The following is a 19,085-nucleotide window of genomic DNA, read 5'->3' as shown; positions in this document are numbered from 1 at the left end:
TTGCAGTGTTCCATTTACGCTTGAACATGCAGAGGTTGAACCAATTTATGTAAAATTTTGCGTATTAAACTATCATAGATTAAATTAAGTTTGGATTCTGATATGAATAATATTGCGAATCAACATCTTATCATTTTAACTTATGATTTTTCATTCAAGAAATTAACGAAAAGTTTGTTTACACTAAGGGACAGGGTAAAAAAAATGGAGCGTCGAGTGCCGTCACGAAAACAAGACAATTGTTTTGACAAAATGTTGCAGTTGCAATTTTTGATTAACAAACAAACAGAATAGATTCTTTCAATAACCTCAAACCACACATGGGTACTAAGATAACTGATGAATATTTTTACGAATAATATACATAAATATACCTACAGATAAACAACCAGACACTGAAAAAAAATCATGTTCTTCACACAAACATGTTTCCAACATAATTTTATAATTTTTATTAGTGTTTTTACCTACACCTGGAGGAATTATCAATTTTATAAATTTAATATATATAAGAATTTTCCGACTTGATATAAACCTGCGACACTGCAATCGCGGCCTGAATTTTTTTATATGCATTTTAAATTTATTAAAAAGTTATACGTGATATTAAAATTTTGAAATAAATATATCCAAGCGAAGGGAATACAGATGTCCGTCGGTATGAATGACCGTCTATCTATTCGTCTTGCCGTATTTAAAATATAATTGTTTAAACTATTTTCATCCTTGAGTTACTAAACGAGTAGCCAACAGTTCACCTACATAAAATAAGATAAGAACCCTTACTAATCATTAAGGTTGTTATTTGAGTGGCACAAAAATATTATGGTTAATCGATGTTGCGCAACTAAACTGTGTCAGTGCTAATCGAAAGTGCATATCTTGTAAACAATACAAAAAGTCAGCGAATAGATTTGTACGGTGTGTTGCGACATTTACGTCGAATTTTGTGTGCTTATACGGAAAATTGCTATGTGCTTACATAAGGAATGGAGATTACTGTTAGGGTTGGCACTTTTGAAATTAAAATTCTACGAAATAAACAATAGGTATTGAATGAGTATACGCTGTTAACATGATCCAGAAGTGATTTGGACCTAGCAATCCATAAGTTTAAATAATATATACATACAAACATGGGCCACACCTGTTTTCGGTCCCCGTGACCCGCGCCGTTCCTTTAGTGGTACATTTAAACTAGGTGCGCCAACTATATGTATATAAATAAAACTTTTTATAAAATATAAATAACTTCGATACACACATCGCCATATAGCCCCAAAGTAAGCGTAGCTTATTTATGGGAACTAAGATAACTGATGAATATTTTTACGAATAATACTATAAGTATATACAGATAAACAACAAGACACTGAAAAACATTCATGTTCATCACACAAACATGTTTCCAACCGTGGGAATCGATCGAGTCACTGCCCACTGCGCCAATCGGCTGTCAAATAACAATGTGTTAAAACACATTTATAACAGCAAGACTAAAAACAATTGTTGAATTTCTTAATGACAAGGTTGCTTGGAAGCAGATAGCTGTCGATGCCGGAAAAGAGCATCTGTTGTGTTACTTGCCAGCTTCTTCTCTGTATAATCTGCCTTCCGTTACTACAAATTTACAAACTTGACGATACAAAAAGCATGTGCTCATAAATTAGAACACATGCATTTTTAATTTTGATTTGCTCTTATTTAGTAGATACTTATTGCACTCGACATAATTTTTTGCGTGAGGACATTTTTAGTCATTAACCCAAAGGACTAAATTATTTAAAGCCTAGAACTGCAAAGCTTGATACGGAAGAGTGGAATGTTAAGATTAAAATTATTAGTGATATACAACGTGTAACCGAATTACGAGATACTGTTGAAGGTTACATAAATATATTAAGAAATAAAAGAATAAAAGAAGCATATTTATTTTTCCTTACAGACTAATTCAAAACATTCTTAGTGTTTACTTATGACAACCTTAATGAAGATCAAAGACCGACACGTGTATAGTACGTACGCTACGCGACGCGTACGTACTCGGTAAAGTGACAGAAGTCACTTCATTTTAATTTTGCATGTGATGTTAGGGCTGTATCTGATTACTTTCAGCAAAAAATATCTCAGTGGGTTACTTAAAAACTATAAGCGTTTCGGTTAAAAAGTAAATAATATACAGTATATATATATATATATATATATATATATATATATATATATATTATTTATATTTATATTTATATATTTGTATAATTTTTAAATCTTATTTATTGCACCACCTACCTCTTTTCTATGTTTTTTCCTTTTGCGCCATTGGTTGCCTGGAAGAAATCGCTATGTAGCGATAAGGCCACCAAATTGTACTCTCTTGATTTGTATTTATATCTTTGTAACTACTTTTTGTTTCTTTGGTGTACAATAAAAGTGTATCCATAATGTACCTCTAAAGCCTGTGAAATACTGCTTCGGTTTTCATTTCCTCGTTGTATATAGGATGTATAAAATTCACATGTATACAACTTTCGTATTGTATTCATAAAATTCGAGTAGTTGTCTTTGGAATATTTCAAAATATGTACACAAAGTGGCATTTTTTTAAAAGGGTGTTTGTAATATTATTCTGGAACGGAAATTAATCTCAAACTGATATAAGACCACAAATCCGCACTGGGCCAGCGTGGTGGACTACGGCCTTAACTCCTTCTCATTGTGGGAGGAGACCCGTGCCCTGTAGTGGGCCGGTAATGGGTTGATATGATGTTGATATAAGTATAGAAAGGCGTAGCTAAGTTCAACCAGTTTAGACCTTTATTGCCATCATCATTAACAGCTTATAAAATCAGCTATTGGTGTTTGGCAGGCAATTCTTTGATAATAATCAATAACACAAAACACTACCCTGCTGGACTGAAGGCCTATCCCAATGGGAGGGTTTGCCAATAATCACGACACTGGGCATACGGGTCGATCACATAATATGGTAGTAGTAGCACAGACACCCTCCGTGCGACACCCGAAGGAAGATGATGGTGACAGATGTATTCATAGATAGGTATAGTCTTCCTCGTAAGCTCACGCTGAATGCTTGCGCGCTTTTATTTACGGGAAACTATGAAACTAATTTCAATTTCAATATTTCTTCGCAGTCGTAATAAAAAGCTTAGCTCGGTCGTAGATTTGGTTTTGATCTGCCCCGGGATTTGAACCTTAGACCTCGAAAAATTTAACAAAATGATGCTAATGTGTTTGTTTTTAGCACACACCTATCCGCTCTCGCTCATGTTGTCCCAATCCTAAGGTTGCCTGGCAGAGATCGCCATCAATCGATAACTTGAAATATGAATAGTCCTGTATTTATATTCTTCTTTTATTTCCCCAAACGTCATAGTTTTGTACAAATAAAGAGTTAAATAAATCTTTAAAAAAAAACCTGGCTAAGTTTGCTGTGGGCAGAACCCTCCTAGCTTGAGTTATAAGTTAACGAATGCAGTTATCACCATCACTAACATCAGTGTAACGTGTTAAATGTATGAACGCTTCATTAATGCATGTAATAAGGTCTACATGAATAAAACATTTTTGAATTTGAATGTTGAATAAGTATATATATATATATATATATATATATATATATATATAAAAGAAAGTTGTGATAGTTACACCATTTATAATATATAGGCTGGACCAATTTTTATGATATTTGATTTTTTGGATTCCTCTTAGACCGGAATAGGATAATAAGTATTAAAATATAACATTTATAAAAAAAAAAAATGGCCCGCGGTACGGAATTCGCCGGGACAGCTATTAAATAATAAATATAAATTGGGAAGCATATTTAGCCTAGATTTTAATAATTCTGATATCCCGGCAACATACGTATCTAAAGCCCGTCAATAATGATCAATCATTAAATAACGAAGTCACTGAGTCGTGAACCCAAGCGCCAGTCGTTACCGGCGGGGGAAAGGGCCGCAGAAGTTATCTAAGTCTATTATCTAATATTTATTATATTATGCATAAATCTGAGTTGATCCATGTCACTTTCGCCTTGTCGCAGTGATCGGATCGCCCGTAAACTTTCTCTGGTCACTGGTCGCTGATACTCTCGCTGGCAGCTAAAAGCTAGTAGATACATTGCTGTTGAACCACATAAAGTAAACATTATGTAGCATACAAATCCAGTATATTTTAATTTAATATTAGTATAGCTTTTTGTGGCATAGCTCGTCCGGGGAAGTACTATAACCATTATTACTTTACAATGAATATTGTCATTTAACTTAACACATTAACTTAACAAATATTCATATTTTACTTGTTTATACCCAATAGGCTCCGAAATTACTGGACGGATTGAACCGTTTTTTTTTACCGATAGGTAAAATAGGCTGAAATTCTTTTTCAAAAAAATTAGACATCCTTAAGAAAGTTGCAATAATTTTAAAAAATATAAGGATTGATAAAATTATAAATTACACCACACAGATTCTCCTTAGTCCTCCTTAGTTAATTTTCATAACATATCAAGGTTTTTTTTTTTAATACTGCGACAATATACACACTGCTGTCTAGCCCCAAAGTAAGCGTTGCTTGTGTTAGGCGTACTAAGATGACTGATAAATATTTTTAAAAATAATATACATAAATACTTATAACATACATAAAAACACCCAGACACTGAAAAACATTCATGTTCATCACACAAACATTTTCCAGTTGTGGGAATCGAACCCACGGCCTTGGGCTCAGAAAACAGGGTCGCTGCCCGCTGCGCCAATCGGCCGATTTCCGCAAAGTAACGCCTGCTTCTATCCAATAGTACCACCATGCTTATTTCTGTCGCTAAGCAGCATCGTTGCAATGCTGTCTTCCGGCCTGAATGGCGGGGTTTACGGTATTATTACTGGCAAATAAGACTTAGCACCTACGCCTCAGGTTAATGGACACAGGACGTGTTCCTTGCATGCCCTGCGATGTTTTCCTTCACCGTTAAAGCAAGTGATTAGTAGTAGTGTAATTGGGTACTTAAACGCACATAACTTATAAAAGTTGGATGTGCGTTCTGGGATTCGAACTTGGCCCCCCGAACGCGAAGCCGAGCTCCTACCCAATATCACCGCTTCGCATTATAACTATAAAAACCAAAGGCTAGGTTGTATATATGATACAGTTAAGACAGAAGAGAATAAGCTGTTAGGGGTATAACAGTTATTTTAAACTCAATACATATAATATATATATACATACTCCCTTATCGGTTTCAACGGGAACGTTTGATACGTTGGAGGCACGTCTTTGTCGGTAGGTTGGTAACTAATCACCAGGTGCCGGGCATCAAACCCGGAATGTCAATCTTAAAAGACCACAGCACTCATCATTGCGCCCAAGAGGTCGAAGACCCTGAAAGCTCATTCACTGCGAATCGTAGTACCTTTTCCTCTTTTAAGTTGGTAGAAAAAGTACTTCTTCGTTCCAGGTACTTTGTCTATGACAAAGAAAAAATAAAAAAAAGCGTTTTTATTTGCATACGCACCCGCCGCGGTTCTGAAGTTGTCTCAGACTATTGTCTACAACTCTACAATAAAGGCGTACACAATACAATTGTCTGCGTATAAGGGCGTTGAGTGGTGATAGCCTAGTGGCTAACACTTCGGTCTCACTTTCGGGGGGACCGGGATCCGAGGCATGTAACTTTTCGGAGTTATGTGCGTTTTGAATTTAAATAATTAATTATCTCTGTAAAGACAAACATTGCGAGTGAATCTGCTTGCCTGAGAGTTCTCTAAAATGTTGTCGAAGGCGAGTCAAGTCTAGTAATCCGCAATAAGCCATTCTCAGAGGAGACCCGTACCCTGTAGTAGGCTTGTAATGGGTCCAAGATGAATCCCTTATTGCACACCAAGAAACACGTAAGTTGTATAATAGGCGGCCTTATCGTTTAAAAGCGATAGATAGGTGTATGTATACTGTAGCCTGTAGTAGCCTAAACTATGAATTAAAATATCTATTGTAATTAAGTATTTACCCGTTTTTTTAGGTATTTGGGAAAATCCTGGGCAATCGCAAAGTAGATAACGAATAAAGATTTTGCATTCCTCGTTACTTCGTAACCAAAGTTTGATTTTAACAGAAAAGTCCATGGCAAAAAATTTGGTAATAACTACCTTTTCATAGCTCGGATGATTTACGATTGCCAAAATTTAAAAGCGCCTGAGTTTCCAGGTACTTATTCGTAAAGATTCAATCGCTCTAATTTTTCACACAAAAATCGATATTTCCTTATTATCGGAAGACCCTGGATGCAAGCTGAAGACAAATTTGCCAAATTTCATCAAAATCTGTAACGTACAAAGTAAACAAACACCACACTCTTTCGCAATTGTAATGTTAGTGAGGATTAACAATGTTTCATATATTCGTAATACACACACCGGCATATTTAGCGGAACACAATAAAAAGGGTTTGATATCAGTATCATATAAGGTTGCTGGCTGGTTTATACGTCATTTAATTTAAAAAGAAATATTTTCAAATTAAGAAAACAACTGAACATCACATTTTATGCAATTGTTTTAATTTTATTCAAATACAACTGGAGCGAACTTCGAGTATTTCTTCCTTCTGAGTGTGATTTAAAACTTCATTGTAAAACTTCAAAATACTGTTTTTGTTAGTTTTTTTTAATCGCGTATCTTTCTGGTGTTTTGGACTGAATTATGCCTGACTTAGCCCCAACGGGCTATATATTTATGTTTATAGTCCTACGTATCCTTTAGCGTCGCGTCATCTTTAAAAAAACTCTTATTAGAGAGAAATGCACGACAGTGTTCCAGACAGAGAGACAACTCTTAAAGCATTAATAGCTAAGTCTAAGTAGCTGGCTACATTCCAACTTTCAACATTTCATATTAAAGTCCTTTCCTTTCGTCTCCAAGAATGCTGAGCGCGTAGGATGCACAATTTTATTCATTTTCTTTCTTATAATGAATGGAAAAATGCCAAGATGATGTTGCAAATATTGAGATGTCTCATTATTGTATCAACCCATTACCGGGCACTACAGGGTACTACACCACCCTTGGCTTCTGCTTTGTAGTGTTACTACAAAATTTTCTATTACAAACTCATTTATTAAAAGTATGTTTGTGTAGAGACCAAACCTCTTCTTTTCCAAAAAATACATACCGACATTTTGAAATCACAACCACTTTAATTTATTTGTATGAATTAGAATCGCATTTTTAGTCGTCGATTCTAAATATCACGTTCACATAAAAATCCTTAACAATGTTTCTGACACGTGAATAAATAATACAATAGTATTATATACATTATACATAATTAAAAATACAGAGTAACATAAAACCGCCCTTTTGTCGCTGATTCAAAATATCTCGTTCTTAAATAAAAATCTTAACAATGTTTCAAAAACGTGAATAAATAATAAAAAAATAGCGACAAGCGTAAAAATCGTACATAAAACCGATAAAAATACAGGGGAACACAGAACCACCTTATTTTTAGTCGTCGATCAAAAATATCACGTTCATAAAAAAACCTTAACAATGTTTCTAACACGTGAATAAATAACACAATAGCATGACCTTTACTTCACCGTCTTATCTCATCCGCGTGTCAATGATATGCTAGATAAGATGAGAGATAGCTGAAGATGTTCTGAAAAACGGCTGATAGACATTTGACAGTGATGCTACGAAGGTTGGCCTCGATATAAGACCGTGATCTTTATGCTTATCTCAATCTATGCACCAAAAGTTTAATGGTTATCAACCATTAAACTTTTGGGTGGGCTGAAATTCCGTGTAGTTTTCTCATTTTTAGAGTTGCATACGTCAAAAGAAAAAAAACGGAAACCGCATCACTTTATTGTCCGTCTGTCTGTCAAGACCCTTTATATCTGGAATGCGTGATGGTATCGAGTTGAGTTAAAACCATATACCTACTCAAGTCAAACTCAAAAGTCACTTCAATGTGTGAAAAACTCTAACTTCTAAGTTAACGTATAAAGAAATGGTAGTGCATGCCCCAAAAAACGTAGATCATTATGTACATCTTTCAGACATGCGGGTTTCCTCGCGATGTTTTCCTTCACCGTTGAAGCAAGTGATATTTTAATTACTTAAAACGCACATACACTGGTTTATGTATTAGTATGTAGATATTCGTATGTATGTATTAAATAGTGTACCCCACCTATTCGTTTTCTTTTTAGTTTTCCTAATCCTAAGGTTGCCTGGCAGAGATCGCTACTTAGCGATAAGGCCGCCTTTTGTATCCTGCTTCATTCTTCATGTGTTTGTTCTTTTTTTTTGTCTCGTTTTTCTGTGTGGTGTACAAATAAAGAGTATAAATAGAAAAAAAAAAAAAAAAATACTCATAACTTTTTTAAGTTAGAGGTGCGTGCTGGGATTCGAACTCGGGCCCCGGAAAATGAAGTCGATCTCCTGCGCTATCACTGCTTCTACTGTTCTATGTGTTTTCTTGTATATTATCGCCTCATAAGCAAATCGTTGAGGTGGGTATTACTGTCACTTTACGCACACCGAGTGATTCTCCAACTTAAAATGTCACTTTTTTATTTTTTATTGCTTTTATTATAAGTGAATATAAATAGACAAATGTTGAGAAAAAACACTATTTTAAACACTCATGATATTTTTTAATCTCTTTTGATTATTTAAACTAATTAATAAATTGTTTAAAAAAGTTCTGTCTTGGACGTCCGTGTGTCTATATGTGCGGATCCCGTATCTTGCGGTCACGATAACGAGCGAAATACTTCACTTATCGAGTTGGTTTTTTTTTATAGGCTTCAGTATGTTGAGGAATAGAAGCCTATTACTTTTCACGGTATAATTAGATGTAGTTTAATTATTATTTACAAATAATCTCAATTTTATTGTAATGAATGAGATTAAGAGGCGTGCACTTTTGGAATTTTCCAACTGTTTTAATAATATACCTACTTATGTTTTCCCAATCCTAAGGGTCAGCGCAGACAGAGAGGAATAATCCTCGCGCGGTCTCGGGCATTTTTTTACGGATCGTGTATGCTCGAGCATGCGTGCGACCGCGCGAGCCTGCGCGAGTAAACCGTTCTGGGTTACCTCACGCCAGTTTGTCACTGAAAGTACCCGTTCCGACGCGGGCGCCGACTCGACGCCGCGCGGGGATTCCCGCGCATCCTCGAGGACGCGCGAGCATTTTTTGTCACATTCAAGCATTTTTGCACTTTATTGTAATAATTGTAAGGTTTATTTTCAAGTGCGGTAACAAAATCCTCTCCGCTGCGCTCCGTTCTGTCTGCGCTAACCCTTAGGCACATATCGCTACTAAGCGATATTGCGACTTTATTATCTTTTAATTACTGCTTTTGTTTTGATGCATTAATATTGTTGTGGTGTACAATATAAAGATATAAATATATAATAAAGAGTATAAATAAATATGTTATGTTGCAGTTCTAATAGTAGTTATGTGTTAATTTATGCTACACTTTAATGGAATTCCTAAATATATATTAATCTAAAATAGTTATCTAATCAAATTATTGAAAGATGTTTTTCAAGAACAAAGAGTTCATAAGTAAATTAAATATTATGTTAGGTCAAATGCGATATTCATTAGCTTGCCATTATCTTAATAGCTCGTTGGATCCGAATTCTTAATTAGAATTGGTTTACACCAAGTCCATGCCCCGACTTTGGCTAGAATACGCAAGATTTTAATTTATTATTTTCTGTACGAAATTATAAAGCTTTAGGATTTCTTATATATGTTTGACCGCGCTGTCTCTATATACTTACTTACATACATACATACTTATATAATAATAATAACCTTTCTGCGTCAGATAGCGTATATTACTTAGTTTAGTGTTAATAGTACTTTAAGTAACATCGTTTAGTATTTTAGTATAACCAACTTATCCAATGACTGGTTAAAACCAATAATTGCATTTTCCACTAAAAAGTTTTCAAACCGGACGCGGTAGTTCTAGCGCGTTCTAGCAAACAAACAAATTCTCTAGCTTTTATATATTAGTAATAAGATGCTTTGGTATTTCAAATGTATAGCCTTAGCCCACTGAAGTCTAAACAATGTACAAACTTGACCGTCTTTATTTATTTTATTATATAAATTATGTAGACGAGACACAAAAACAAGGTCGTTAGATATTGATTCCAAGAACGCGCCTCAATAATATTTTTCTTTTCCAGATTTCACCACCGAACCATGTGACCGGCCGTCAGTCCACGCCAGATCAGCACCGAGGACGCATCTTGGCCAAATTGCACGGATAGTATTATCGTAGCGATAAAACAACGAAATCCATGCAATCGAAACTTCGAAAAACAAAAAAAAACTTAACCAAAAATATTTTGAAATAAGAATCGGGAACGTTAATTTTGAAGTGTTACTTGCTGAAGTGTGTTCTGTTTAGTAAAAAAAAATCAAAGCTTCTTCCGTGTTTAGACTAGTTAGCAACTTGTACAATCGGAGGTTTCCATAATTTGAATTTTGAATTAAGATCTCGTGTGGTCAAACTGAATTGTTGGTAGTGTTCTAGCGCGTTTGAACGACGCGTTAGTGACTGGTACAAGTGTGGTGCTTGTGGACTATTAGTAATGGCAACTACAGGTAGTGAGATGTGGCTGCAGTGGTTTGCGTGCTGCTACCAGCCCGCTGCGCAGGCCCAGAGGACAGCTCGTCGGAGAATAGACAGATCTATGATTGGTGCACCAACCAATTTCCAACATACTGGACACATAGGTGAGTTAGCGAATACAATCTCCTTTATCTGAAACTTTTTACTGCCGTTGCATCGCAAGGTTAGTATATAATATCGCTATATTGCAAAATATTTTATTTCTAAGTTTCCCAGAATAAGTCAGCCCTGAACTTTCCACTCGAATCTCGGTTTTTTCGTCCTGTCCGTATTTGTGTCTGTTTTTTGAACTCTACAATATTTTTTTTACAAATTTATGAGTACCTATATCTAGAGCTGCCTTTACGAGTCTAAAGTATTCATTATATTTTTTTTTTTGGTTTTCGTTAGAACTTGTTCGCCTAAAAATTTCTTATTACCGACACCCATGCTGTCGGACTACTAATCTTAGTTTAATTTGAGTACTAAAATCTGTATTTATTGTACCAAATCAAATATTTACTAATACATTTTTTGGGGTTTAAGTATGATTTTTTACAACAGAATAAAAATACAGACATGTTATAAGTATGTATTAAGTAATATTTAAATATGCATATACCCGCTATTTCCATATAAGTTAAATGTAAAAGTAGACTAAATAATTATGTCATAATCATCTTCGGTGTCATAATAAAAAATGTTTAGGACTAGTTTTAGCAAAATACAGCTAATATTTTTCTTGGCCGACACTTTCACAATTGGTCCAAAAATGTATGAATCGTGGCTAATGTTATTAGGACCAAGAGTATATCAGCGTTTTAGATAGTTTTGATAGTTGTCTGGTGAGGAACACCTCCTTTCCCTCACTAAAAAGTTAGAGGTAAGTCCAGGAGATCGACCTTGTTCACCCCAAAAGGCAGGCCAAGGACTATCCAAGGTCTCCTGATTCAACTGATTGGGCTACATGAAACAAGAAGTGTATGCTGTGCCAATAGCCACGAGAGAGCAGGTAAAAGAGAGGATCGATGCTGGTGCCACAGAAATATCAGGAAATCTTTCTGAGTTACGAAGAACTATCCAAAGGATGTCGTTCAGAGCCCTAGCCTATATATATAACTGCTAACGACGGTCATTTTGAAAACCTTTTGACCGGAGTTTGTATTTTGGTACATATTTGAGATAGCTATAAACATTGTACTAAGAAATTGCAGGTAATATTATTTAGTTTTATGATAGTTTATAGAACAATGATATTCATTGGACATTTTTTCGGTGTTATGAGGCGAATAAAACAAATATATAGTGATTTTTCTCTAAACTTTGAGTTAACTTATTTATGTTTAAATTGTTTCATATTATTTAAGATAGATTTAATATCTTGAATTGATAAATTATGATCGTAAGTCGTAGATTGCAAACATAAACTTAAATATGCGTAGGTACAAAAAGGCGGTTCTATAGCAAAAGAGAGATCTCTTCCAGACAACCGTCTGAAGTCGTCTGAAGTCTAACAATCTGCACTTAGCAATCGTGTTGGTCTGTGGATGAAAGCTTAAAACCGCATCATTCTCACCCGTCCCTATAATGGCGTTGTTGTTACTTTGATGTTTAACTTTTTAACGCTTTTATCTGCGAGTGGCACTTGAAAGCGGTCGCTGTAATCGTGCGCAATAGATCACACGATAAGGTGTCATTCGGTTTTGGGCAATCTTCGGCCGAAGTGAACGACCGATCGATGCTCGATACCGACTCACGGCGCGATCGCATGGCTGTATTGTCAGTGTGTAAACTTAACATTCTCATACTAAAATTACTTGTCATGTTAAATTTATCTCTCAATATCTCTCTCTGACTTTTTTTTAGTAGTGGTAGAGTTTTTTTAAATGACAGTTCGTCCGGGGAAATTTTACCGCCATGCTTGTTTTTATGCCAAGCAGCCTTGCTGTGTTCTGGTCTGAAAGGTTTGCAACTATTGGAAATTCCAGGCAAACGCCTCCGGTTAATAGACAAAGGATGACACTCAAAGTCAAAAATATTCGTATTCAAGTAGGCCCATAGGTGGCACTTTTGATGCGTACGTGAAAATTACACGGTAGTGAGATGATGGCGATAACCATATTCGTAAACTTAAAACTAAAGCTACGAGGGTTCCAAACGCAGGACGCGTTTAAGAAGAAGCCCACAACAATAAACAAACTTAGCCAGGTGTTTTTTTTGTTATCATCATCTCACATTGTCATTTATGAGCCCATTACCAACCCTCTAAAGGGCACAGGCAAGGGATATTTAATCTATAAAGTTATAGGAGTTTGCCGGGATCGAACCCGGTCCTTCCGAATTTTATAAATCTATATACATAAAAGGAAGTTGTGTTAGTTACACCATTTATAACTTCAGAACGGCTGGACCAATTTTTATGATATTTGATTTTTTGGATTTCTCTTAGTCCGGAGGAGAATAAGTTTTAAAATATAACATTCATAAAAAAAAAAAAAGAACGATTACGATACGAGCGGTACGAAGTTCGCCGGGACAGCTAGTAAATAAATAAATATACTACAACAATACACACATCGCCGTATGTATATACATATTATATATGTTTATATAGGTATTATATATGCAAATATATATGTTTATTTTTATGCACCACCTACCTCTCCTCTTGACCTTTGGTTGCCTGGAAGAGATCGCTATGTAGCGGTAAGGCCGCCAAATTGTATACTTTTTGTTAAATTATTATTTATAATTTTTCTATATAAAAATAAATAAATAGATATACTACGACAATACACACATTGCCACCTAGCCTTAAAGTAAGCATAGCTTGCGTTATGGGTACTAAGAATTCTGACTGAATATTTATATGAATAATATATATAAATACTTAGAATATTCATACAAACACCCAGACTCTGAAAAACCATTCATGCTCATCACACAAACATTTTGCAGTAGTGGAAATCGAACCCACGGCCTTGGACTCAGAAAGCAGGGTCGCTGCAAACTGCGCCAATCGGCCGTAAATAACGTTAATAATTATAACGATAGAAAAAAAGTCTTTATTGGTTAAATTCACACACATCCTTAGCTTAGCACAGTTCCTAGTGGGAAAGCCGTCTTGATCTTGCTAAGTAGCGCAGTTATCTGGGCAGGTAGGACATGTTTTGATATTTCTAGAATAAGTTTGTAGATATCTTGTAAGTGAAGGTAAGACCTCCGTTTAATATAATAGTTAATGGTTCTTGTTAGAGACTTGAATAACTGGTGGTGGCATCTCGTAATTAACTTTTTATTTCCCCGCATAACTTATCATTAGGGTCAGCGTAGACTGAGCGGCACACTTAAGTTTTCTCGTTCTTGAAAGACCTATCTGGTTATTTAGTGGTTTATACGTTAGATGGTGACAGACATAAAGACACGTATTACACTAATTTTATAAAGCGGGTAAATATCCAACCTTTTGATAACTATAAATTCGATTAGGATTTTACAAATACCCTCATAATTATTAATTAGTTAATAGATAGTTTTCAAGAAACAGTTCAAATTATATTTGACTAGCTGTGGCCCACGACTTCGCCTGCGTTTGATTTTGTTTTTTGATGAGGCATGAAATTTAGTTTTAGTTAAAAAAACAAGTATTCAGTATTGCTAAGCCTTAAATGAGTGGTTTGCTGCTGTCCGCTGAGGAGTTCTGTCCTCTATCTCCAACCACAGTTTGGGCAAAATTGAATACATATTATAACCTCTAGAGTACAAAAATAATTAAGTATATAAATGAAGTTTCTAAGAATGCTGTTGAAAAAAATTTTATAAGCAATAATTAATATATACATTTTCCTATACATTTTCCATAGTGTCAATTTAAACATGAGACGTAAAATATTGGCTAATAATAATCTTATTATTTATTTATTCATTTTATATTCATTGTATAACTGCCTGAGCTTTCGTAATAACAAATTGTGGTATTCGTATACGAACATAAAACATATTACTTATTTTCACCTTTTGATTTTAACACTATTAAAAAAACACTTGATAATTCTTATATTTCCTCTTTTAGAATCTATACAACATTGTAGATATTATATACTATAAATCTTTAAATACTATATGTTTTTCGCATCTCATAATTTTGCTCAACGTTTTATATCTCTGAATATTAAAACTATACGACCAAGTTTAAATTGATTATCGCTTATAAACTGCCTCTGTTTAGTCATACTACTTCCACTAGTTATTTTTATTGTAAGAAAAACTAGTATGAGCTTTGTTCTAAGATTCCCTTTTAGGGACAAGTTCTAGACCATCGTATTGAATAAAAATCTTACCTAACTACTAACTAGTCATTGCACCATGAGCTATAAGATATAGAAGTAGAATTCTACATATGATACGACATACTATACTATAAACAAGACTTCCACTTATAGAATAGAATTTTTATAAAATACGTAGTGGTTTTCTTTTGTTAATAAACGTATTTTACCCCCGACGTAAGAACGACAGGGTGTTATACGAGTAAGTTTAATGTATCTGTGTGTGTTTGGCGTGTGCGTGCGCGTGTTCGTGCGTGCGTGTGTTTGAGTCTGTATAAACTCAATTTACAAGATACTAAAAATATTAAATATGGGGCAGTTTCATTTAATTTTACACCTACTTGCATTTACAAATTCCGAAAAAACAGATACAGAAAAAACAACTTTTGCTCTCGTCCTAATAATAGCAACAAGTCAATATACTGTCATTGAGCTTACAAATATTTACATTACGAATAGTTTTTCAAAAAGAAATATTTTGACAGGAAAGCCTCCTAGGGGCGCGTCGCCGATTGGGGGCCCCTTGTACACTGCCTAATGAATAATCCGATCCTGCTGCCCGATTCAATGACTTTTCCAACAGTTGCTAGGCGGCCATCTATTATTCCCATACAAAATACGCGATGAGTCTAAAAATAACTTTCGCTATCAGATTATGCGTTTTGTATGAAGCGGAATGTATGAATTTTTCTAAATTATTAGCGTTTTAATTAATTAAAAATATCACTTGCTTCGATGAAATTTGCATGCCTGAGAGTTCTACATAATGTACTCAAAGGTATGTGGAGTCCACCAATCCGCACTGGGCCAGCGTGGTGGACTACGGCCTTAAACCTTCTCATTGTGGGAGGATACCGGTACCCTGCAGTGGGCCGGTAATGGGTTGATATAATAATGAAGTTCGCAACTTTACATCAATTATCTCTATTAAGAACATTGCGGATGGACAACCTTATAACCTTAACTGATTGCAAAAAAACATAATTCATTCATCGTGGCAATGAACTCGAGTACCAACCTAAAAACACGAAGCCTATAAGGAAAAATATAACATTATCAAAGTTGTAATTCCGTTGGAAGGTCCATCAACAAAGTAGTTTCTATGACGAATTATAGATCTACTATTTATAATTCCGCGGTTTTGCTGTACCGTACGCTACCGTCCACGAAAAACTTTTGATACGTTTTCCCATACTTTTATCCGCTAATCTTCACACGCCGACCAACCACTTCGCGTCTACTACTTAGTTTACTCGTCTCATATCGGCGTAGCTTAATGTTGAATAGCCTGTCACTGACCTTAAAAAATGGGCTGCAAAATGAAATTTTCAAATTCGTCCGAAAGTTCCACAGATTAGCGCGTTCAAACAAAATAAGAGAAAGAAATAACTCTGTCAGCTTTATTGTTAGTATTAAAATAGATACTTTCCTAGTTGCTTACCACCCGCGCCGTTTAAGTTAAAGAGTTTGTTTACTTGGACAGTTTCCAACAAAAATGCTTTGTCTCTTTCAACGCAGCAGTGCCAAGTTGAGTACCGATTGCTCAGCTTAGTTCCAATGATCGCTTTTAAAAAGAATATATAGTAGCTGTAACCTTACAATTACTTCACATCATCATTATCAAACCATTACAGGCTCACTATGGCCACGGGTTTTCCATAAGAACGAGAATTTTAGGCCTTAGTCCACCACGCTGGCCAACTGCGGATTGGTAGACTTCTGCCTGCATATGACATGTTATTTGCCTACTTGTACGAACTACGAAATGTGTTTTGATATTGTTTTAGTTACCAACAGTATGTTTTCTCACATACCTACATTGCCAGCATAATGACTGTTGGTTTCGTTTTATTTTAGTATTTAAGTACCTAATCTGTTATTTAAGAGGAATGTGCAGTACCCTTACAAGTCGACAAGGCTTGAGGGTGCGAAGAACCTATAAAGTATGTTATATATTGTTTCAATAAATAAATAAAAATTAATAGCTACACGCCTTTGAGAACATTAAGGAAAACTTACTCGGGCATGCTCAGCTTTTTAAGTTACCTTAAAACTAGTGATATTTAATTGTTTTAAGAGCACATTACTCCTAAAATGTTGGAAGTGCGTGCGTGCGTGCGCGTGATCAAACTCGGACCTCCCGAAAAGAAGGCTGGATTCCTAAACACTCGGCTATCAGTTATAACCGTATATGAAGTAACTATTACTTCACGTCTCAAAAATAACCTCACTAACTGTTGTACGCGTTCTTTGTCCGCATATGGTTTTTGAAAATTCCCGTGGCAACTGGCAACTATTTGTTTTCCAATAAGAAGCTGTTTCTATGCCAAAAATGAAGTGGATTGGTTGCTAAGTTAAGGTTCGGAGGACGGGCTAACAAACACACTATCTTATTTATTTATATTTATATTACATTTATATTACACCTTCTCCTTCTTCCTCATATATATACCTAATAATATCATCCCGTTTCATGTAACATGTTTCTTGAACCAAAGGTTGTCTGTAGGAGATCGGTTCAAGCGATAAGGCCGTCTTAGCGCATATATTTAGTATTATCATTTGTTTTGTCAAACTAGTGTTACAGTAAATTTATAAAGTGGGTAAATAGTATAGTTTTGATAACTTATAAATTCATATTTGCCAGATATTTTATTAAATAGTAAACAGATAGTTTTCTAGAAACAATTAAAATTATATTTGATGTTCATGACTACCAATGTTCATGACATTTAGTTTGTGGGTATTTTGATATAAATACTACTGCATTATCGATGCACCTCAGTCCTACATGGACTCGTTCGATGCAAAGATACGTCCCGGTGTCTTAGTCGTTTATCACTAGCTTTCTTTTTGTAAGTGCAATAACGACTTCGTATTCTATTCTAATATCATGTCTTCTTCAAACTTAAGGGAAGAGGACATGTGATTTGGACTTAGGTTTTCGAACAATTTTAGGAACACCGGTCTCTCGTCGTTGTTAATATAACTTTAAGGTCATAGAAGTGAGATCATAATTTTTTTTATAGTAAAATAATCAGTCTTTCAGAGGATCCGCATGATATAATTCCGGACCCTCTCGGTTTCTCCTCGCATAACGAATTCTTTTATGTCATCGCATTTAGCACCATTAGGATGCTAATGAAGATCGCAATGATTATGTATCGTAATGTATAGTTATATAAAAGCTGTATAGGTAGTACGTACTTGGTATGCCTCGTACACACGTGCGTTCCAAATTCGGCCTCACATTTGTTGAACGTCTGCTTCCGTAAATGGCAAAGAATTGTCGCAGTGGATGGACTGTAAGTAGAATTCATACAAACTGCATGTAATGCGCCGACCATACCCCTTGTGAATAATTAAAAACGTTGTCATGCAATGTAGGTACGTGGTAAAAAAAAACAATGATTCTACATTACAAAAACTCACAACAGTTTTTGAAACGGGGATCGTATGGCTTACCTTTAGTCAATGCAGTAATAGAAACATCATATTATCTGAAACATTTATTGTCCACCCAAAACTCCCAAAACGAAAGTATATAATATTTAAATTCGATCACAAAATGGGTTTTTATATGAAGGCTCTTTACACTCTACTTATCATCTTATTTGCGAGTTAATAAAACTAGAATATAATGAGCAAGCGTAAAACCAATAACTTCAAAACGAGTCGGAGACCTTCACAACCAAATCTTATCAGCATTTTTGATAGATTTGTTACTGGTACTATAGGAATTCCATACAAATATAATTATTCTTCTGCGACCGGTTTTAGAACACTTTTATGCACAAGAGCATAAATAGCAGTTTCACTTTGCATAATCAAGATCTTATAGAACATGAGAAGTTGAAATATATAATGTACAAACTTTTGCCCGCGACTTCGTCCGCGTGATTTTGTTAATCCCTCAGCACAGCTATCAGGAGACAATTTTCTTCTCGGGGAAAGGATAAAAATTTATTCATGTTTATCAACTCTCCGATCACTGGCGAACAAATGGAAAATGATATCGAAATAATATATATTTGTCATAATATACGGCGATAAACTTCTCCTATTCACTGAACCTGTGGTT

General features: G+C 35.1%; 1 protein-coding gene across 1 annotated transcript in view; it reads left to right on the top strand.

Annotated features, from left to right (window-relative positions):
• The window catches only part of LOC120633660 (CDC42 small effector protein homolog), a 59,154-nt gene that overhangs the window by 25,894 nt on the left and 14,175 nt on the right, over nucleotides 1–19,085 (top strand). Inside the window, exon 2 of the mRNA XM_039903962.1 lies at nucleotides 10,249–10,801. Within this exon, the coding sequence (XP_039759896.1) occupies nucleotides 10,657–10,801 (145 nt within the window). The 5' untranslated portion in view covers nucleotides 10,249–10,656. The remainder of the gene's footprint in view (nucleotides 1–10,248; nucleotides 10,802–19,085) is intronic.

This window comes from Pararge aegeria, chromosome 22 (genome assembly GCF_905163445.1).
Source record: "Pararge aegeria chromosome 22, ilParAegt1.1, whole genome shotgun sequence".
NCBI lineage: Eukaryota > Metazoa > Arthropoda > Insecta > Lepidoptera > Nymphalidae > Pararge > Pararge aegeria.
This window is presented reverse-complemented; position numbering and strand designations above follow the sequence as displayed.